Genomic DNA, 24,367 nt, shown 5'->3' on the forward strand with positions numbered 1-24,367 from the left:
TTTTTAAGTTTTGGTGTTTAAGTGGCATAACATAGTTCCTGACACATAGTAGGTACTATATAAATTATTTAAATTAATTAGTTAAATAATTATAAATTATTTATTTACTATATAAATTAATTGTGTTGATTGTTACTAGTTCACAATTAAGGGGGCAGCCATTGGTTTAAATAAGAAATCATTATGTTTTCTCTGAGAAGTGACAACATAGTTAAGTTACAAGTTTGTTGATGAACATTAATCAATCCATAAAACTTAGATATTTATTCATTCATTCATTTGGCAAAATATTATTGGGCCTGGTATTGTCTTAGTCACCAGTGAAATAAAAAATAAAAACCCCTGATTTCATGCTTACAGGTATGGGGAGGAAATAGGCAGGGAAGAAGACTATCTTTGCAACATAGGTTATTTTGTAAATAAGGATAAGTATGGGGTTCCATGGGAGATCATAACAGGGGCATCTAACCCAGGCATGGGAGGGCCAGAGATAGTTCCTTCTGTGAAGAAAACTCATAGGCAAGTAGGTGCTGGGTAGGTGGATGGAGGCAGCAAGGAGCATGAAAGGGCCACCTCAGAGTAAACCATGCTAGAGTCCAGACACGAGAGAAAATGGCCAGGCCAGTTCTTCCATTTGGACCCTTAAGAGTTGGCAAATGAGGCTAAAAATGTAAGCAGGGCCCAGATTGTAATGAGGCACACTGGACTGCAAAGCTAGGGCTGTATCTGAGCAATATGGGGATTTAGACGGATTTTAAGCAAGAGAGTGACACGATCAAATATGCATTTTAGAAAGATTGCTGTGATTGCAATGTGAAGAGTGGTCTAGAAGGGGCTGGAATTTGAGGCAGGGTAACCAGGGGTAGATATAACTTAATGTTTTAATGAGAGAAGAAACAGATCTCATTATGAACCTGTTATGTAGGGAACAGCTATGTTTCTTTGTTACAATGCATTGTTATTTGGGGAAATGGGAGGAGAGGATCAATAATAATCGTACTAAAGGAGAAATATAAAACCAACTCATTTCATTTTCAAAAGAATTTCTAGGTCGACTGCTTCGTACCTCTCTCTGGGATCTCACATCTGTCAGCCTCGAAATCACTGCAGTTTTTCATCTTAGGAGCCATTAGTGAAAAACAAAAATTCGAACATGCAGTGTTTCATAATTCTTCTTCACCATTTCTTAGTCAAACATCATCCTCGATTTATATCATTCACACTTAAACATGAATGATCTAGCAGGTCATGTAACTGAAGCTAGCATGGACAAATAAACAACCAAGAGTTAATGGAGGAAAGGAAAACTCAGGTTTCAGCAAATTAACGATGCCAGGAGAAAAAGCGTTCGGTCATGATTGAGTGGAATTTTGGTGGCCTTCCCTTATAATTGGGGTTTTGAAGCTCCCACAAACCACACTTCTACATCCATAATTTCTGAGGTAATGTAGCTAAAACCCCTTCATTTCACCTAAATGGCCCAGGCAATTGCAGTTATAATTTATTTTTTGCTCAAATTACTTCAAAGCTGTGCCTCAAAGCACTTTGAAAACAAAATTATCCTTTTTCCCACCTTCTTCAGTTTATTCTAGAATGACTTACTTTCCTCATGTTGATTCTGGGCTACAGTAGTTATACAAGAAATATGTGAATGCATCCTTATAAAATTTCCAAAGAATTCAATGTTAAAAAACTGGTCAGATTTTTTTTAAAAGCCCCTTTAATCATTTTCCTCTCCATCACTCCATTCCAGTTCCTTCCTCTCCCCCTCTGAGGAAACGCTATCATGGTGGGTATTTATCCAAGTGTTTTCCTTTGCACGCAAGTACACACACACACATATATTCAATTATTTATTTATTTTTAGATATAAAGTGTATGAGACAATATAGAGCCGTGATTAGGAGGCCAGGCTTGGAGACAGATTTGTTACCTGTTAATGGTGCGCCCATGGAAACTTACTGTTCTTCAGTTTCCTCATATATAAAATTGGGATGATAACGTTACATACCTCACCAGGTATGTAGGAAGAGTCACTATTTTGATAAATTTAAAGCACTTAGAACAGTACCTGATAGTAAACACTCAATGAATGTTAGTCATTATTTTAAGTTTTTAAAATACACTAATATTTTCATATATACTTATTTTTCTATGACTTGCTTTCTCAGAACTATGTCTTAGATATCTTGTCTTCTCAGTACATACTTATGTTTTTTAATCTGCTGTATAGTATTCCATGGTATGTGGGTACCAGAGTTAATTCAACCATTCCCCTGTTTACGGACATTTAGCTTGTTACCCAATTGGTTTTTTTGTTTTGTTTCATTTTGTTATTGTGAACACTGCTTCAACGAAAATCTTTATGTATATGAATGACTTTTTCTAGGGTGAAGACTGATAGGTGGCAAACCAGGTTAGGAGCACATGGGCACACGTTATTTTAATAGATGCTGCCAAATTGACCTCCAGCTTCTATTGCCAATTGTATGAGAATAAAAATTTCCACCAAATCCTCGGCAATAGTTATCAATTTTTAAAAATAAGTGAACAATTTTTATTTAATCTGCATCTCTCTAACTAATATTAAAGTTGAACATCTTTTACCTGAGAACTTTATGAGAGGGAACTAGTCATACAAAATCCTGGCAGGAATGAACCAGGCATGTATAATACAAAAAAGAACTCCAGTGTAATTTGGGGTTTGAATGAGGGGGAGAGTCTTAGAAGGTGGAGTTGGAGAGGCCAGCTGGGAGTGGAGAGTAAAGGTCCTTACAGGCCATTGTAAGGTGTTTACACTTAATTTTGAGCAAGAAAATAACATATTAGAGAATAAGTGCTATTTGGAATGGACTTTGAATGATGAGTGGAGGTTTCCTAAGACAGGAGAAGGAGGAAGAACCATCTAGTCTGAGGGAATAAAACTGAGAGATTACGGAAACATGAAAATATGTGGTAAAATCAAAAGCATGGTGCTTATATGTTGAAGCTGAATATAAGGAAATAGAGTTGGACCTGCCTGTGTGATGGAACTGCTTTGCATGCCACAGGATATTTTTGTTTTCATTTCTAGAAAATGGGGAAATATTCATGGGGTAAGGGGACCCTCATTTATTGGGTGCATTCTGTGGGCCAGGTGTAGCACTTGGCACTTTACATGGGTAGTTCATTAAATTTTAAATGACATCTTTAAAGGAAATGTTATTCACATTGTTTTGCATGTTGGGAACTGAGGCTCAGGAAATGAAATAACTTTCCCTACAGTATACAGCTGGTAATCTTTGGGCCTATCCTTCAAATCCAGCACTCACCAGATTGGGTGGGTACTATACACTGTGCTGGGTCTTGGGAAGAAACAATCAAGGTAGCTCAGTCCCTGCCTTCAAGGACAGGGTCTACCAGAACTGTGTTCTTTCTGCCCTTCACTAGATTGTCAGCAAGGACACAGGAAGACCAAGTGACTCAGGCTAGAATCCGGAGAAGAATTTAGACAAGAGAGGAACTAGAGGATATTTTAAAATGGTAAGAAGTAAGAGGGAGGAGAGGATGAGATGAGATGGTGAATGGGGAATAAATATCAAGCAGTATCCGTGGTTAATTGGATGTGAGTTGAGGGGAGAGTTAACAACATCCCCTGGATGCCTAGTTTGGGTGGCTGCATGGCTAGTGATAGCAGGAGCCAGAGGGGAGGGGTGAAAAGAATCTTTGTGGATTAGAGCCAGTTAGAACATTTAAAATAAGCAGTTTTATTTTGTCGAATTACCTGAAAAATCTTAGTATAAGTCACTGGTGACAAATCCAAAGAATTTTCTGTGGTGTGCTTTTAATTGGAAAAGACATTTATATGTAGAGCCAGTGAGATATTGGACAGTAAAACCTGAAATATCCCTTAAATTTTCACTCCTTCTCCTACAAGAAGGCATCTGTAATTTTGAGTCTCTGTAATTAAATTAAGCATTATAGCTATTATTACTGTTTATTATTCATGGTACAAAGCAACATAAAAGTCCCTGCTGCTTTACACTGTACAGGAAACACATTTGACAGCTCTGGACTCAGAAACTTCTGCCTAGATTTGTTGTGTTTCTCCTTTATGCTTTATATAATTGGTAGGGCTTCTAGGATTCTAAGGTTAAATAATAAAGGGTACCCTTTGAAGGGTTTGGTTGAATAATTTCAGAGACCTGTTATTGTCTCCATTGATACCCCTTAGAAAACAATGGTCTCTCTGAGATCACTAGAGTAAGATACTGAAGGAAAAAAGAAAACTATTCTGGTTGACAGAATCCTGATGTCACTGCAGCATAATACAAGCTGACATCTAGGGAGAGGAGATGGGATGATGTATGCCACGCTTAGTGAAAGGAGATTTCCCAAAAACTTCCTATAGGCTAAGCCTTTTTCTAGGTTGCAAAGTCTTTCAAAGAACCTTCCAGTGTTGGTCCTGTCTGCATCACATCATAACCCACCTGCCATAAAAATCAGTGGAGACTATCTGAAGGATGGGCTTTGGTATTTGTCCTCAGGGATCCAACCAGTGTCCAGGTATGCAGGCCTGGCTCATCAATTTAAAAGCCTCACCTGAATCTGGATACTCCTTCTAAACTAGCTTTGCCATTTAAGCCAGGCTCCATCATCCTTGGGATTCTACAGTACCAGAAGGAGATAATGCTCCATGGTACTAGGTCTGTCTTTAGGGTGTTGGCAGGGTTTCAGAGTGAGCAAAAATGACTCCCCTGCCCTCGAACCTATTCTTCCAAACCTTTCTCTTAACTCAGATCCCTCCTTCCCTTCCCTTTCCTCTCCTCATGCTGCCCTTTGGTGTTCAACAGACCCATCCTTCTTTGATAAAATTGCTCCCCCCTATGTCCACTGAAAATTCAAATTCCACAAGGGCTACTGCAAAAACAAACATTTACTGAAGATATATCATGTACCAAGCACTACTATGCATTCTTCGATCTTTACATTGTCCTGCGTCTTAATCAGTGACCAACTGTCTAGGTTTGCCCAGGCCTGAGGTATTTTCTGGGACTTTTCAGTACTAAAACCAGGACAGTGTCCATCTGAGACCTGAGACACAAAGAGGTGAAGTCATTTTCTAAAGGTCACACTCTTCGACAGTGATTTGTTATGACTCAAACCGGGATCCTCCTAATCCAAATCCCTGGCCTTTCTGCCCTGTCACACCGGCTGTACTAAGGGTTGGTTTGACGATTTGATTAGGAATCACACTAGATTTTAGTGACTGAGATGTATCTGCATGTTTAAGTGGAGCTGTAATAGCAGCATGTATGAGCATGAGGGAGGTAATTCTTGGTGGGTAGGTTATCACCACCTCCACAACCCCCCTCTCATGCCAAACCAGACCTGGAAGCAAATATTGAGAGTCGGCAGTTTTGATATTCCTGCTTCTGAACATTTGCAAGAGGCTCTGCTCCTGGGGGGGTTTAGCGTCACAGAGTGTCATGGCTTGGGAGAGTGTGGGTGGGCAGAGCACGTATTTTGGAAGCACAAATCGGTGTGAATCATGATTGGAAGTGTTCCCTGTAACTCGACTTCCCGGGTGAAACCTACCACTCAAAAATTAACAGACCGATTTAAAGATCTCATTTTCTAGGAATATTTTTCCACACAGCTTTGTTCTGGTTCCAGATGTCTAGTGTTCACATTTGTACTCTTGAAGATGGCTGTATGTATGTGTATGTGTATATGTGTGTGCATGTGTGTGCATGTGTATATATGTTTATTGAGTGTATATGTATACGTATACATGTATGTGCGTGCATGTGTGTGTTGTATTTATCCCAACAACCATCAGGAATTTTTTTTCCTCCTGTTGGTGCCAGAACATTGAGGGTTAAGCAGAGTTACTATAAAGCATTACAACTGACATGTAGTATCTGTATTTGTTTCCAGTTTTAGTCTCCGGATCTGAAAGGTGGGCTCAGATCAACCAAATGTTAGATGTGTGATTTCTGGCGCTGATTTTTTTCTTCAAGCTTTTTTTTTTTTTTTTTTTTTTTTTTTTTTTTGTTGTTGTTGTTTTAAAATTTTTATTGGACTATAGTCGACTTACAATGTTGTGTTAGTTTCTGCTGTACAGCAAGGCGAATCAGTTATACATATACATATATCCACTCTTTTTTAGATTCTTTTCCCATATAGGTCATTATTGAGAAGAGTTCCCTGTGCTATATAGTAGGTCCTTATTAGTTATCTATTTTATTTTATTTATTTATTTATTTTTTTTTTCCCCTAATGAGTTTTTTTTTTTTTTTTTTAAACATCTTTATTGAAGTATAATTGCTTTACAATCTTCAAGCTTTTGCTCGCTTTAAGTTTTCTGCCCCTGGGCCGACTGCTAGTGCTCTGCATTCTCTACTTCCATGGTTCAAAAAATTTTATATGTATAACTACTCTCACAGGATAAAAATGTGTGTAATTATATACACTTTTTTTCCCCATTAACCTCTTTGCTCTCTTGTAGTGTTTGGTTATTTGATGATTTTCCCCTCTCAAGTTTGCTCACATTATGCATGCTCCTATCAAGAGAATCTCCTGCACTCTCTTCCTTTCCCTAACAAAGTGTGACACTGTGGAGGGACTGAGAGAGCAGTTTTTCATGAATAAATGATGATCATTTGTAATTAGCATATCAACCATATGTATGGAAATGATGCTTCTAAATTACTTGACTGTGATTAGAAGCAGTTGATTTACCTAAGTAGTTTTAAACCTTCTTCCAACAAACTCCATACATAATTAATTTAGTAAGTAAATTTTCTTTGGCTTCCTAGATAATATAAAAGAAACTTCTACCTATTCCAAAGGCAAATGATATTTTGTTGTTGCTGTTTTTGTCCTTAAGCACCTGAAGCCCTACAGTAACATGATAACCCAGGAAACAGTTCAACAAACAGCTAACACTTTTTGGACCCTTTTAAAGTGTCAGGTGCTCTTCCAAGTACCTTGTGTATATTATCAATAAATGTAATGCCCGTAATGATTCTATAAAGTAGATACTCTATGATACCCTTTTTACAGGTGAGAAAATTGAGGCACGGGGATGCTAAGCAGCTTGTCTGAGCTCACAAAGCTGCTAAGTTAAGAAGCTCAAATTCAAACTTGGGCAGTACTGGCTCCTTAGCAGCCGCATAGCACAGGGAGATCAGCTCCGTGCTTTGTGATCACCTAGAGGGGTGGGATAGGGAGGGTGGGAGGGAGACGCAAGAGGGAGGAGATATGGGGATATATGTATATGTATAGCTGATTCACTTTGTTATAAAGCAGAAACTAACACACCATTGTAAAGCAATTATACTCCAATAAAGATGTTAAAAATATATATATATAAATGTGTGTGTGTGTATGGCTTATTCGTTGACTAAGTATTTATTGAGCACACAATAGACGCTGGGCACAGAGATAAATGAGACTCATCTTGCCCTCGGACAGTCTAGTGACAGCAGAATGGTTGAAAACTGATAAATTACAGTGCACTGAAATAGATATTAGCATTTAGGCCGGAACAAAGTACTATGGGAGAGAATTAGCATATTTTTTCCAGAGGATAAATGTAATACTTTTTATGCTTGCCACTTTTCTTCAGGAAAAGAGAATACATTTAGAACAGGATATTAACATATTTGAGAAAAGGAAAGGATCAAAGAGTCATAAAGGTTTTTTTCTGAATACATCCTATAATGTGTGGAGATAGTTCATTCTTTTTTTTTTTTTTTAACATCTTTATTGGAGTATAATTGCTTTACAGTTGTGTGTGAGTTTCTGCTTTATAACAAAGTGAATCAGTTATACATATACATATATCCCCATATCTCCTCCCTCTTGTGTCTCCCTCCCTCCCACCTCCCTATCCCACCCCTCTAGGTGGTCACAAAGCACCGAGCTGATCTCCCTGTGCTATGCGGCTGCTTCCCACTAGCTATCTATTTTACATTTGGTAGTATATATAAGTCCATGCCACACTCTCACTTTGTCCCAGCTTACCCTTCCCCCTCCCCATGTCCTCAAGTCCATTCTCTACGTCTGCGTCTTTATTCCTGCCTGTCCTGCCCCTAGGTTCTTCAGAACCTTTTTTTTTTTTTTTTTAGATTCCATATATACGTGTTAGCATACAGTATTTGTTTTTCTCTTTCTGACTTACTTCACTCTGTATGACAGACTCTAGGTCCAACCACCTCACTACAAATAACTCAATTTTGTTTGATAGTCCATTCTGAATTAAACATCCAGTCAATATGTTTTTTTTTAATGACCAAAAATGCTGACTACAGAGCTACACCAAGGCAAAATTGTAAGATTTCCCTCACCTATCCAGCCCTCTTTCCTGGAGTAACATAGTAAAGACACTCTTAAGATGGCATTTACTATTTGAGGTGGTTATAGTCTAGGGCACTATGTCTAAACACTAATCTGCACATCAGTGACTGGCTGGCTGTATCAGAGTTTTATAATGTCACATGTTCCTAGCTCATATTGCTGTGGACCTTGATATGGCAAGTCTGGGATACAGCCTAGGTCTCTATATTTTAAAAGTGTTTAAGTTGATTTCTGTGTACATCCAGGTTCAAGAACAACTGGTCTGAAAATACCCATGAATAGGAGAACCACTGATATGATATTTACTTTCTCTTTATTATCTTATTTAAGGCTATGGATCAGTAGGTAAGAGCCTAGTCTCTGGAAACAGATCTCAGTTAAGTTCCATCTGTTCCACTGACTAGCTGGGGACTTGGGACAAATTTCTTAAGCTCTCCATTACCTCTCCATTACAAAGCAGCTAACAGTGCCTTGCACTCAATAAGTGCTGAATGAATGTTAGAGTATACACACACCCCACACACACACCCACATTTATTATGTATAGACACACACACTCTTAAAATAATATCAAAACACCTTCATGGACTAAAAGCAAAACTATCATAAGAACAAAATGATCAGTCACAGTTACCTTTGTGGGAAAGGAGTAGGTCTGTCTTTGGCTATGTTGGGCCTTTTCAAAGTTGAGAATAATAACCCACTAATAGTGAGCATATAGTCTTATTCTGCTTCTTCACTGGCCAACTCATACACTTCAGAGCTAGGAGTTGACACATCTTATCCTTGTCATTAGTTTCTATCCTTTCACATCATGTAAAAACCGACCCACCATTATCTGAATTAGTTAATCTAAAAAAGCAGAATGAGGTTGTTGAAAGAGCAGTCATCAAGAATAATGAGTTCTAATCCAGCACTGCAACTAACAAATTTATAAAATGGACCAAGTCACAGCCACTCTTGGTCTTTATTTCCTTACGTATTAAGGTGCAAGGAGATAAACGAGGTTGCTTCTAAGGGCCTTTGCAGGTATGATGTTCTGAGTTTGTGAGCTACTTAATTGTGCTAACATATCATAACTCGGTATCCTTGATATCATTTTATTTCCTGATAACATTATTTGGTCCTTAATCCAAAAGAATGACTGATGCATTTAGGAGCCTACTCATAAACCTGGCTCTAGATATTCCTACAATAACTGAGAGGTATAGACAACTCTTGGTTATCCAACAAAGTGTTTAAGCAACTTATCAGCAAGCTAGGTCAGGATTATGTCCATGTAATCCTCACAGAGAAAGAACCACATGAACATGAAGACCTGGGCACGGGCCATTGGGCAACTGATTGTGCACAGATATTGAGATCCCTTTCCAGGGCAGGCATCTCTTCCATCAAGGTCAAAATTTAACAACTGGTTTTTCTATAACAGGGGAGAGAGCACATATTGTGAGCAAATTCATGCATGCAGTGTAATCCAAAGTTCTCTCTTATTAGAGGGGATTCTTAATCAACCAAGATATTGAGTGTACCAAGAAATAGCAGCCATTTTGATAACTCACATTGTGTGGGGGAAAAAAAAAAACTACTGAAAAATCAGAATGCAACAATGTTTAAAAGTTGGTTCATTTATCAGCCACTGACTTGCCAAATTTGCATCAAAGTAACTAACTTTAAAATTTCCAGGAGCTTACTACTACTGCATGAGATTACTAATGAAACAAGTATGCACCTGGTTATTTACTGAGATCATTTTTCCCAGCTTCCTGAATGAAAATATATTCCTTTATATATTAACATTTTAGAAGATCCAGTTCTTACGGTTTTTCTTCAGTTTAGTATTTTATTAGTTTGTATTTATGCACTTGGAAATGGTAATATTAATAAAACCACTTGAACTCTGCTTTTCATTTTGATTTCTATGTGTGTTTTTTAAAAATTTAGCAGGGGAAAGAAATATTTTCAGGATGGTAATATCCATTCTTCCTGTGCATTTTAATTTACTTTGGTAAAGGCTCGTGGCCAGACTAGGCACTACTATGGAGTAGGTAATATTTCTCTTTAGGGGCTTTTCTTTTTTCAGACCACTTCTCTTTGGTCTAAATTTCCTGGATACCTAGTATACCCCCATGCCTTCCTCACCACCCCTCACCTCCTTAATGACATCCGACTTTTACCAGATGTCTGTTGGAAAGCCTTGTTAAATTAATCCATGCTAATGACTTCCTCAAATTGCAATAGGTACAATAAACTCTTAAAGCAAGAGGATGAAATCTAAAACTACAGAATTTCTTTTAGAAAGTATAGAAAGCTCTTATGGAAAGTATAAAATTCAGGGTTTTTTAATAGAGGAGGGAATTTCACTTTGAAATTGGAAGTTTTCCTTGGTCTCCTCAAATCACATAAGGGCCACGTTTTCATCCTATGTGAAAAGCTGGTGTTACAGGTTTTCAGTGACTGCCCAAACTGAGCTAATTGTTATAAAGGACAATTCCTGAATCAGGAGGGGGGGTGTGTGTGTGTGTGTGTGTGTATACACATGTATATATCTGTAATAGAAAGTTTAACTGTTTACAAATAAACTATTATATTTCAAAACATGTTTTAAATATTTAGCTTGAAATGAGGCATAGTTTCATTAAGAGTGAGAGAGACTAAGTCAAAAGTAGGAATAAATGATAAACTTTCAGGGCTAAGGGAATACCTGCTGACAGGTGTTTGTTCCTCAGCGTGTGTACCCTAACTGATCAGATAGCTTTTTTTTTGCATGGAACAGGAACTCCATGGAAAGGTTGTCTGCTTTTTTGTTCTTACTTTAAAAGGGAAAGAAAGGAGAGAAAACTGCCTTATTCTTATTAAAAAGTTATACTGAAGGACTAAAAGCACTCCAGAGATCAATTATAGCTTAAGAAGACAAACATATGCCCCCCAAAGTATTTATAAAGTAGGCAAAGCCAGTGGAAAAAGAGAGCCAGCCAGAATAATCCTCAAGATTTTTCTGAAAACAATTTTAAAAACAAAGTTATTGAGTGTTTGAAATGATAGTCTTATAAACATGCTTATATTTCTTCACATCTCTGAGTTACCTCTTAGTTTCTGTTATACTGCTTAATCATATAATTTGTATTATTTTTAACACAGCATTTTTAGTAGTAGAAATGAAGAAGTGTGACGCTCTGCCCAGATCCCATGTGGGTTCTGTGCCCTGGTGGGAAAGACAGAGTGAAAAGGTAGAGTCAGACTAGGAGACCCGTTAACTCTGCCGAGCCCGAAAGAATCTGAGTCACCGTCTAAACCAAAGATAGCGCATTGAGGCAAAATTCTGGATTCAAAGACCGTGGAGTCTGCTTTTTATCAGTTGCTAACTGTATTGGGGAGAGCAGCACTGGGGGTGAGAGAGGTAACCCTGCCAGTTCTGCGGGGCTGAGTACGGCACACCAGCCGTGTTTCTCGGCCATTCTCTATGGCGAGAGCCTGATGATCCCATGTATTAGTCCCACAGCCCTCCTGTGGCAACTCTAAATAGTAGGCAGAGTGCCTAAACTGGGATAATGGGCTTCCAAAGGTCCGGCCTAGAATTTCCAACCCTAATAAATGAAAGCAAATAGAACAAAAGCCAAAAAGAAGTCTGGAGACTAATCATCTGGCCTAGAAAATGGGTGAACCATTGTTATTAAAACATATAAACATGTAAGTTTTAATATTAGAAAGAAACTAGAGAAGGGTATGAACAAGCAAATCACCCAGTTTTCCTTTTAAAGGAGAATTCCATACATTAATTGTTAATACATTAACAATTCACCTTGGGGCAAATTACAAAGAAATTACAAGCACACTGAAAACAGAGTTTATGTTGTACAAAGTTTTCAAAGTTTTCCCCTGTCCATGTTCTTCCAGAGAACTTAGTAGAACATGACTGGTAAAATAAATGCTTATTAAACATCTGTTGAGTGTCCAAGTCAATGACTGAGTGAATAATTAAAGGAATAAATTAATCAGTGAATAAGCCTATTTTCCTAGGCTTCAGCCACAGATAAAAATTCACTCTGCTCAACAGCTATTTATAACCCCTTGCTCTCTATTTAACCCAGACTTGGCAGAGGAGTGGTTATATAAGTTGTCTCCAGGGCTCTCCACAGTCATTTCTTAAACCCTTAGTATCTGCCTGGTTTTCAGACAAATGACTGAAGGCCACCAATGGCTATCTCATTGCTAAGTTCAAAGCCTTTTTTTTCTGCAGTCCACATCCACCTCGCTGAAGCAAATGACAGAATGGAACACAATTCTTAAGTCTCCAAATCTGTATAATAGTCGTAATTAGCAATCTCAAGATATAATTTGTGTGCTTGAAATGCAAATTATTTTTTGTAACTCAAGATAATATTCATTTTAGCCCCCCTTCTCCTTGGCTTGTGAAAATGTAATCTCAACCAATTTTGGGTGGCCTTCTCTGCCACTTCAGTGCCACTCTTTGGTATTCTGGCAGTGTTTAAGCCTATCTCGGTCCCTATCTGTCACATCACACACATGTTTCTCCCCCGAGCTTTACCCAGGAAGCAAGTCAAAAAGGCCTTTGTGCTTGGATCCTATAAAATAGGAGTTATGTCATCTACCCTGGGGGTCAGCTGAAAGGGAAGGACTGCCTCCTTTTCTCAGGGTTCTATTATGTCTGATTACAACTTTTCTTCTCTTTTACTACTCCCTAATCCCAACCTGGAGAAACCTTAAAAAGGTTAGGAGGAGCCTCTTTGAGTTTACTTACAGTAAATATAGTTTCCCCAACTATTGTCTGTGCCATGACATTCAAAGAGTATTTCTGAAACTCAAAAGCCAAGAATTGATTTATTTTTTGCTTTCTGTCACATCACATCTATCTTATAGGTATGTGTGCATATCTGATTATATCCTTAGTAAATTTTCCTGAAAGTAAAAATCTTCATTTATAAAGGGTTTATCCAATGCATAACGATAGTGCCCTCCAGAAAAACTGTACCAGTTTGTGTTATATTATTAACAGTATATGAGTACCTTTTCCCTATATCCTTGTCAATACACCATATTTAAAAATACATCTTTACCATTTTTAAATTAAAAATGAAATATTTTTTCATCTATATTTCTTTAATTATTAGGGATCTTGGACATTTTTTCATAAGTTTATTGGGCATTTTAAAAATTATTATTTGTCAATGAGTTCTCTTGCCTGTTTTGCTTAGATCTTTACTGACTTGTAAGAGCTCTTCATTTGAAGAATATTAACAAATTGACTGTTGCGTATTGAAAATATTTTTTATAGTTTGTTATTTGACCTTTCATGGTGTGTGAGACATAGAAACTTACAATTTTTAAATCTGATTTTTGTGGGGGGTTTTCTTGGTATTTTTACTTAAGACTTCCTTTTGCATTGCAAGATGATGAACACTGACCTGTGTTTTATTTTAGTTGTTTCAGCATCATTATTTAACAATCCTTTTCCCCTTTGGTCCAAATTTCACATTTATCATACAATCAAGATTTATATACGATGGATCTACTTCTAGACTCTGTTTCGTTCTACTGTTCCTTACTACACCAATAAGACACTGCTTTAAACATTGTAGATTCTTAATAAATGTTAATATCAGATAGGCAAAGTCCCCATTCGTTACTCTTTTTAAATTTTTTCCAAAGTGTCCAGACTAGTGCATTTACTCTTCCAGGTGAAATTTAGAAATTCCATTCTAAATGTTAGTGTTATCGTTTAGTTCGTCACTGTCTCTCACCCTCCTAACTTGAACCTCCATTCAATCCATCCTGTACCCTAGTACAGCCTAACCTGCCCACGGTTCAGCTACAAATGTAATAAATAATAACAATGGCAATACATCTCATTTGCCATATCTTCTTGAAATTTCAGACTAGGATTGTACTATGAACTAATTTCACATTTGGCTCTCGAGAAAAGAACACGGAAACTCTCCCCTTTAAGAAATGTCACTGTCTTTTCAGAGTGTGGAAGGAGAACACCATGAGAAAGCTGTGGAACTACTCAAGGCTGCTAAGGACAGCGTCAAGCTGGTGGTCCGATACACCCCGAAAGTCTTGGAAGAAATGGAGGCTCGCTTTGAAAAGCTACGGACAGCCCGGCGTCGGCAGCAGCAACAACTGCTAATTCAACAACAACAACAGCAGCGGCAGCAACAAACACAGCAAAACCACATGTCATAGGTAAGAGGTGCCTTCTTCTATACAAGGGAAGTCCCTTACGTGTTTTTTTTTGTTTGTTTTTTTAAATACAGTTTCTTAGACAGCTGGAACATAATCACTAGATTTAATAATCCAAACAAAATCAAACAAATAAAAAAAAAATGACCTCAGAAAATGTAAACAAGACAGTTGCTTACTTTATGTGTCATTCAGCCATATTCCCTGCAAATGTAAGATATTTTTGAAAAATGATATTCTTTAGGAGGGCCAGGTATACACTCTATGATGCCTTTATACAAATTACAAAAATGCAGCCTCTGTGCAAACCCAGATCCTCAGGCACATGGCTATATGACAAGAGTGTGGGCTAGAGCCCAGCCCCGCTCACCTCCTTGGCCAGTTGCCTTTGCCCAGTGTACAAACTAAACCGTATAGTACTGATGCGGGGAAGATCCCCTTTAGAATACTGAAACGGTTTACTAGAAAACTGCTCCACTGAAAAGAACGAAGTAGGGACCTGCCAGTGTTTATGCTCTGAGAGATTCTGAAATTCTCTCTGAGTGCTCACTTAAAATGTGTCTAAGGTACACCTGCCTTTTTCTAAATTCCACTTTGTGACAAAGAATGCTAAATCAGGTTTTGCTACATGTTTTTAAGAAAATTCAAAAAAAAAAAAGAGAGAAAATTCAAGAAAAAATGTTAAGAGTGAGAATCACCATCTCTGAAGTGCCTGTTATGTGCTAGGCTCTTCTCACATGTTATTCCTAATCCTCAAAAAACCCTTCACAGTAAGTATCACTAAAACACCATTTTCTAGATGAATGATACGAAGCTACAGTAGCTTCAATGGATTCCCCACAACCACACTTACAAGTAGCACAGAATTATTTTCCCTTCTTATTTTGCCAAGTATTTCATCTGCCAACATCAGAAATTCTGGACTTACATAAATTTTCCTTGCTATCCTTTGGAAGAGACAGTTCATATTGTTATATACCTCTACGCTATGATGTCTGCAAATGTGTATTGGAAATGAGGTTCAAACGTTCTTGGGAAGATGACAATGGGTAACAGTGGTTTTAACTCATTCAATATCAGATTACTATTTGCACACACTGGATTTGAGAAGAGATTTTCAACTTTTTTGTGCCACTCATGAAAAGAAGCTGCATGGGGAAGTAAAAAGAGTATGGGATTTATTCTCAGAGAGTTCTGGGGATTCAACTATCTTTCTTTTATAGCCTGCTAGTTTTGTTATATATATATCACAGTTTGGTGTCTTTATCTAAAATTACATTCCATTCTAAAAACTACATTTATTTAACAGTAAATATTTATTTGTTACCGTGATGGGCCAGGCACTGTTCAATGGGCTGTAGAAACAGCATGAGCAGAGCAAAATCCTTGCTGTCATGGTGTTTACATTCTGGTTGGAGGAGATAGTTAATTAACAAGTAGATAAAAAATATAGAGTTAAAATAGTGTGCTTTGATAGAGACTGGCTAGGTGATGACCTTCTGTGAGGTGATCAGGGAAGACCCCTCAAAGGAGGTAACATTTAAGCTGAGGTTGAATGACAATGCGAAGCCAGGAAATGAGCATAAGAAGAGGAGGAAATAGCCAGTACAGTAGCTCTGAGGCAGATGTGAGCCTATTTGACGTTTGAGGAATAGAAAGAAAGCTGAGGTAGTTAGGCAATAAAGAGTGAGAAGGACAGTTAGATAGATGGGGGCCAGGTTATAGAGAGCTTTTTAAACTGCTTAGGGAAGTTAGATGTTATTGCAGTGGAAACCACTGAAGGTTTTTAAGCAAAAGAGTGACATGATTTATGTGTTAAAAAAATCACTCTGGCTGCTGTGGGGAGAATAGATTATTGCAGGGTAAGAGTAAAAACAGAGACCAATTAGGAGACTATTATATAGGAGTCCAGGCAAGAGACATGGTGGTTTGGACTGGGATGACGGAATGATTTGGATGCACACAGACAAGTCATTTTGTCCGTATCCTTCTTCTCTCTAATCCGTTTCAAACATAAAGGTACTTCACATTTGTACTTTCAGAATCCTTGCAAAGGTCTTTTTGCTAATAATAACAATCCAGTATTCTTCAGTCAAACATTGACACTCTTTTCCTGAACTCATTTTTTCTTCCATTCTCAATAATACAGACTTGTACCAATTCTCCTAAATTGTTTTACCACACTGGCCCATAGTAAAATTGTTTTAAAGTGTTTTAAAAGAAGTATGTTGCCATTCCGACTTCTGAGGTCTTACTAAAAGCTTCCAGTATTTATGCTCATTCAGTCATCTTTGGAAGGATACAACTTGGCCATAAATACTGCTGGGCCATATACTCAATTCCATTTCTCTGTTCCATCAGTCTTCATTAAATCACTTGAGAATTTCCTACTGTCTCATTATCGAAGAGTAACATTTTTAATAAAAGGCATTTAAAACCATGTTTATTTCTTGCACAGGATATGGTAAAGCTCTGTTTAAGTGAACATGAAATTTATATCTATGCCTGCCAAGACAGCACTTGTAGTACACAGGATCATGGACCCTTGAGATGAAACTGTAGTGACCATTTCAAGTACAAGCAAAGTACAACTCAGTCATGTCATCCATGGATTTTATGGTGGATTCAGTCAAAGAGACCTACATTAGCTCTTGTTCAACTTTTAATTAATTAGATTTTTTAAGGATTAAATGGGATTTGTTACACTTGCTAACTCATACTGTGGTTGCTTTTGAGAAGAGATCTGAAACTATTTACTTTGAACAGATCTCTGATTTTTTTTTTTTTAAGTTTGACAAGTCAAGCAAAGACCAGGTAAAGCAAAAATACTTGTCAGATATTGTCTTACTATTTATCACATGAAATGTAACTTCTGTTCTATAAATTAGAAATAATATTTTGTCTGAGATGGTAGAAGTTATTAAGTAACTAGCAATGGTCAGTGGTGCATACAGATGGAAAATAGGTTGAATGCAAGTAGTGTGTGGAAAACGTGTCTTATGCCTACTTTTAATTTTAAACTTCTCCTGAAGTGAATCTCAGTTGTCTTTTTCCCTAACTTCCATCTTTGTTAATCAGGAAGAATATACTACATTTCTTAAATGTAGTAAATATGATCACTACATAATTACATTACAGAAACCTAAGCAGATAATATGAATATAGGTTTTTTTTAATACTGTACCCACTTTTTTTGAGAAAGTGTCGCATTTATTCAGCTTTAAGCATTTTTTTTCTTTTTCTTTTTTTACTGAAGTGTAGTTGGCTTTGATTATTAAGTTTTAGGCATACAGCATACTGATTTGACATTTATATACATTATAAATTGATCATCACGATAAGTTTAGTTACTACCTGTCACCATACAATGTTATTACAGTATTATTGACTATATCCCCTATGCTATATACATTGTCCCATGATTTATTTATTTTATAACTGGAAGCTTGTACCTCTTAATCCCCTTCACCTATTTTGTCCCCCACCCCATAAGCATCTCATTTATTTTATTTTGTTTTATTTATTTTTATTTTTGGCTGCATTGGGTCTTCGTTGCTGCCTGTGGGCTTTCTCTAGTTGCGGCGAGCAGGGGCTACTCTTCGTTGCGGTGCGCAGGCTTCTCATTGCGGTGGCTTCTCTTGTTGCGGAGCATGGGCTCTAGGCACGCGGGCTTCAGTAGTTGTGGCACACGGGCTCAGTAGTTGTGGCTTGTGGGCTCTAGAGCGCAGGCTCAGTAGTTGTGGTGCACGGGCTTAGTTGCTCCGCGGCATGTGGGATCCTCCCGGACCAGGGCTCGAACCCGTGTCCCCTGCATTGGCAGGCGGATTCTCAACCACTGCGCCACCAGGGAAGCCCAGCATCTCATTTTTAAAAGTGTGACTTATATAAATCCATATTTCACTCAGATTCCCAAAGAATAAAACTAAGGAGGAGGAATACTTTTTGAGATGTCACTATTCTGAGGAAGTCAAGACCAAAAGCTTGTTTAATTTCTCTGACCTTCTATTGGCGGATCCAGGGTGAAGAATTCATTTACACTCAAATACAGGCTGCATCTTAGCAGATTTACAAAGCAGCCGGCCTTTGCCAGTAGCCTCACTGACTTTCTTTTTCCTCTTGCTCTTCAGGCCCCCACTTCCCTTATTTTATCCGCTATTTATTGTTCTATACCTTCCATTTCCACTGCCACAGCCACGGGCCTCATGGTCTGATCCAGGCAACCACTGCCAGAACTGCCAGCCCACTTACTGAGAGGTCCCAAAGGACGACTCTGATAACACTGAATTCAAGGAACCCAGAGTTATCAAGCAGAAAACTGCACCAGAAATAATAATCATAATGCTGGATAAAATTTATTAAGAAATTAGGGTATGCCAAGAACTCTTCTAAATGCTTCATGTATATAGAATTACTTAATCTTTACAATAACCCTATGAGTATTAGGTACTATTTTAATCTCTTTTTAAAGAAGGAAACTGAGTCATGTAGGATTTTTTAAAGTCTACTTATTTCACAGCTAAGAAGTTATAGGGCCATGATTCAAACCCAGGGATATGGGCTTCAAAGCCTCTTTCTTTTAACAGCTGTGCTGCTCTACCTCTTTCTTCAATGGCACCTGCCCTTTCATATCCCATCCTGCCTCATAGACACATTCACATGAGCTTTCCAGGAATTCAGTCTCACACTGCTTAGAGTTGGTGCTAACCCTCACCACTTACCTCTAAAACAGTGCCCTGTGCTTCAAAGTACTTCGTCATTACAGCTCTGTTAGTTTCCTGTTGCTGCCCTAAAAATTACAAAACACATTTAATGGCTTAAAAGAATACAAATTAATTTTCTTGTAATAATGTAGGACAGAAGCCCAAGACAGTCTCACTGGGCTTTCAGAGGCTCTAGGGGAAGATTCATTTCCTTGCCTTTTCCACCTTCTAGGGGATGCCTGCATTCCTTGCCTCCTGGTTCCATTCCGCATCCTCCAAACCACCAGTGATGGTCGAGTCCTCACATTGCATCACTCTGACCTCTGCTTCTGTCATCACATCCCCTTCCCTGAGTCTTTCTTCTCTCACCGTCTTCCACTTCTAATTACATTGGACCCACCTGGACAATTCAGGATACTCTCCCTATTTTAACATCAGCAGTTTAGCAAGCTTACTTCCATCTACAACTTTAATTTCCCTTACCATGGAATCTAACATATTCACAGGTTCTGGGGATTAGAACGTGGACATATTTCAGGGGCCATTATTCTGCCTACCACAGTGGCTCACTGAAAAATTAGCAAAGCAATTTGATCAACAAAATTTAAACTAATGTGGAAATGAGGCTTTTATTTTTTTAAAAAAATGAATCATTAATCTGTTCAATTGTAAATCATGGGAATGAGGGAAATAATGAGAACATTTGGTGCAGGTGGTTCTTCCCAGTGGGCATCTCAGTGATGCACAGTTTGGATGCCCAGTGCTCTCTCAGCTGCTGGCATATCCCTCAGGCCCACTCCCCCTCTGGGTAGATGAAGAGACCCAAGACTCTTACTAAAATTCATCTGCTCTAAGTCCCATTCCCTTAGGACATGTAACTGTATGACAAGTTAATGGATTAAAAACTCAATCACCTGGTAGCTCTGTCACCTGGTAGCTAAGGGACTTGAAGGAAGTTATTCAATGTGAGACTCATGAAAATGGTCTGTTATGGAGATTAAATAAGAAAAAATATGTAAAACTCTTAACAAAATATGTGGCAATTGGTGAGCACTCAATAGTAATACAGTGGCAGTAGTACAGTAGTTAGAATGTTAATGGCAGATGATATTTTTATGCAATATCTTGTTAGGTGACTCCTGAAGAAGTACAGTGGCCTCATGCTTGACTTTCAGTTCCACGCTGTAGGCCCAAGGTGCTTTTAGGCATTTCTCTAGAAGGCTTGGTGGCTGGAGAGTGCTGATACAGAGTAGGCAGATTGCAAACCTACCCCCCACGGACACTTTCACATCAACCAGAACAATTCGTTAAAAATTTTTTTTGGGCAGAAGACCTAAATAGACATTTCTCCAAAGAAGATATACAGATTGCCAACAAACACATGAAAGAATGCTCAACATCATTAATCATTAGAGAAATGCAAATGAAAACTACAATGAGATATCATCTCACACCGGTCAGAATGGCCATCATCAAAAAATCTACAAACAATAAATGCTGGAGAGGGTGTGGAGAAAAGGGAACACTCTTGCACCGTTGGTGGGAATGTAAATTGATACAGCCACTATGGAGAACAGTATGGAGGTTCCTTAACAAACTAAAAATAGAACTACCATATGACCCACTAGCAATCCCACTACTGGGCATATACCCTGAGAAAACCATAATTCAAAAAGAGTCATGTACCAAAATGTTCACTGCAGCTCTATTTACAATAGCCAGGACATGGAAGCAACCTAAGTGTCCATCATTGGATGAATGGATAAAGAAGATGTGGCACATATATACAATGGAATATTACTCAGCCATAAAAAGAAATGAAATGGAGTTATTTGTAGTGAGGTGGATGGACCTAGAGTCTGTCATACAGAGTGAAGTAAGTCAGAAAGAGAAAAACAAATACAGTATGCTAACACATATATACGGAATCTAAGGAAAAAAAAAAAAAAGATCATGAAGAACCTAGTGGTAAGACGGGAATAAAGACACAGACCTACTAAAGAATGGACTTGAGGATGTGGGGAGAGGGAAGGGTAAGCTGTGACAAAGTGAGAGAGTGGCATGGACATATATACACTACCAAATGTAAAATAGATAGCTAGTGGGAAGCAGCCGCATAGCACAGGGAGATCAGCTCCGTGCTTTGTGACCACCTAGAGGGGTGGGAGAGGGAGGGTGGGAGGGAGCGAGATGCAAGAGGGAAGAGATATGGGAACATATGTATATGTATAACTGATTCACTTTGTTATAAAGCAGAAACTAACACACCAATATACTCCAATAAAGATGTTAAAAAAAAATTTTTTTTGTATATGGTGCTCTGCATTCATTGAAATAAAAATATCCGCAGCTTTAAAAACAAAGATTGAAAACCACTGTTCTTTCTGAAAGAAATGACTCCATAATGGTAGAAAAGTGACAGGTCTGGGGGAATGTTTGGGAAGGCTTCTCTCCCAAATGTGACCACATGGGGCATCTGCCTACTCTGTTCTACTCTGTGTCAGGCTGGCTGACCTCGTGGGAGAAGAGACAGGCCTACTCTCTGCTTTACAGAAGGGATATTGGTGCTTGCAGCCTATCAGAGAGAGGCTTTGCTTGCATGTATCTCAGCAGGAGCAACACTAATCACCCTAAGAGTCATGATATGTGAAGGTTATCTCTTCTTTGCCTCCGTGAAGAAAAATAGAGTCATCTGGAATTGGGAGGAAGAAATGTTTTACATTTGAAATGTTTCCAAACTGATTTTTTAAAATTTAATCTTAGGGAATAACTGTGTCTCTTCCATCCTCATTTGATAATTACTTCCTTTGCAGACAGTTTTTTCACATGTGGAAGGCTGTGCATGAATGATAGCGCCCAAAATAATCCTTGCTGTTCTCACATAGCACATGCTTCTTTGATATTTTTAGCATATTGTAGTTGAATACTAATCACTGATTTCTCTTCACTCTTTCCCCTCCCTTTCAGGTCCTTGAAGCTACTTGATCAAACACCCAATAGTCACAAGTTTGAAACCGTGCTTCAGAATCCCAGCACATAGTAAAGGAAAAGACAACACTGATAATTATACCTGTCAAGAAACTGTGAACACGTGGTGTATAAATTCTTTACCAAGGCAACTCGACACCTTCTTTCTCTGGGGCTGAACCCCCGCTGCTCACGTGCTTTTTACACACACAGACCTTCCATTCACTGCAGTGGGAATTCTCAGTGTGTAAAGGGAGAGGTTTTCCAGTCTGCAGACTGAAACAGTATAAGAAGAATAAAGTCCATGACTTTCAGATAAATCACCAGGGCCAGGGTTAAGTGAATCTTGGGTCTATAGCTTTTCCAGAGATTAACAAATCCCTCATTAGGCTATAGTTCAAACTGCATCAGTTCAAGGTTGTCGCCACTCAAAAGAAACCTACACATTGCCCCTCACCCGGACCTGTTCCACGTCTGTATTGCTGAGTTGTCTGAATTAGAATTCCAGTTAATTGCAAACTCAACCTCTGTTCCCCTCTTGAAAATGGCAAGTTATTATACTATATTTATACTCAATTCAGGTTCTAGAAGCATTTGGCTTTTTATTTTCTGTTTCCATGAATTTTATTATGCATTAATAGAGTGGGCAATTTCAGCTCAACTTTTAGTTAGTTAAAAGCAAGGATAGAGAACTCTAGTACTGTTTTTTGTTTTTTGTTTTTAATTTAAGTCTTGCTTGTATCTATTCTTATTAATTCTAACAGAATATAATGTCTTTTATTCCACAAAATATATATTATCAGAGTGTATTTGTTACAAACTTAGGTCTTTTCTTACCAAGTGTTGTGAATCTGGTAAGAGAATACTAGCAAAGGACCCAGCTTCATGAACTGATCCTTGTATGATATTTATATATAACCCTGCTCTCAATATTTTTTGTTAATTTTATATTTTTGATTGATAATCTGGAGAAATCTAAACTCTTTTTACCTACACTGATGTGCTGTCATAGAAGTCTGTTTGATATTTTAAAGCTTAGGGCTTTACAAAACTAAATTATGGATGTGCATATATATATATACACAAATATATGTCATACAAAATCTAGATCATTTTTCCCAAGTATAAACTGGATATGTTTGGCAATATAAGATCACAAGTATTATTCCTCTTAAAATTAGGCATATGGAAACCAGAGATATTAATATTGTGAATGAAAAGATATTGCTGCTTCTAGGGTAAAAATATACCTACTTCATTACACATATTCATGTAGGTAAATAGACAGTGAGATACCATCTTTGAGAAAGTATCATTTACTGTAAAACGATCTGTTAGAATCATCTATACTGATCATAACTTTTAACTTATGGTGAATCTAGGCATATAAGTCTGATTTTACTTTATGGAATTAGCAGGAAGCAATAATTATTTGGGCACTTAAATACCTTAGCCACACAAATGTACCTGAAGAAAGAATAAATGTCCAGTTGAAACATTCTAGAGAGATCATTAAAACTTGAGGCAAATATTTGAATAGTCCCTTTTCTCAAATGAAGAAACTGATTCCCCAAGAGACAATAAATTTCACATTTCAGAGAGTCCCTCAAATTAGAAATTTATGAAGCTCAGTTTAGGAACTGTCTTCTTGAAAATAAAACCAATTGGAACTACCCCACGTGTTTCATGTTGCTCTGTCGGGTGGTATTGTTGTCAATGCCAAGTTCTGCCTACTCTTCATAGTCCATCACTCAACAGAGGACAAACAGTAAGGAAACCAGGAGGTGCACCTATTTCAGCAACGTCCTGCCGTGGTAACAGATCCCCATTCCTGAACACGTATCATTTTTTACTAGAGAGAACTGGGGTGGGGGTGGGGCAAGGGTGAGGACCCTGAATGTTATGTAAAATAGGGTTACAAAAGAGGTAAGCATGACTAAGGGAATGAATGAAGAATATGGGAGTATTATTCAGTTTGAAAGAGGTAGTTCCCATTTTTATAAGAAAAATTTAATAAAACATATATTTTAGTTATCATTTAACAGAAAAATATTCAAGCTATTCAGGCTATGCCACAGACTCTCATAAAGGGAAATCACTGCACCCTTGTGATGAGGAAATGGTCATTTCAGCACATTTCAGTACATTGTATAAAT

The 24,367-nt window shown here is 37.9% G+C and overlaps 1 protein-coding gene across 10 annotated transcripts in view; it reads left to right on the forward strand.

Annotated features, from left to right (window-relative positions):
• LIN7A (lin-7 homolog A, crumbs cell polarity complex component) overlaps positions 1–24,367 on the forward strand; it is a 393,426-nt gene that overhangs the window by 224,071 nt on the left and 144,988 nt on the right. For 8 of the 10 annotated variants that reach the window (XM_061204882.1, XM_061204880.1, XM_061204886.1 and 5 more), the window contains 2 exons: positions 14,329–14,547; positions 22,212–23,482. In XM_061204882.1, coding sequence (XP_061060865.1) covers positions 14,329–14,547 — 219 coding nt within the window. In that variant the 3' untranslated portion in view covers positions 22,212–23,482. Of the gene's footprint in view, positions 1–14,328; positions 14,548–19,476; positions 19,663–22,211; positions 23,483–24,367 lie in introns of those variants that run through there. The other 2 variants (XM_061204883.1, XR_009702499.1) reach the window with 2 other exon arrangements.

The sequence above is a fragment of the Eubalaena glacialis genome, chromosome 11 (assembly GCF_028564815.1).
Source record: "Eubalaena glacialis isolate mEubGla1 chromosome 11, mEubGla1.1.hap2.+ XY, whole genome shotgun sequence".
Taxonomy (NCBI): Eukaryota; Metazoa; Chordata; class Mammalia; order Artiodactyla; family Balaenidae; genus Eubalaena; species Eubalaena glacialis.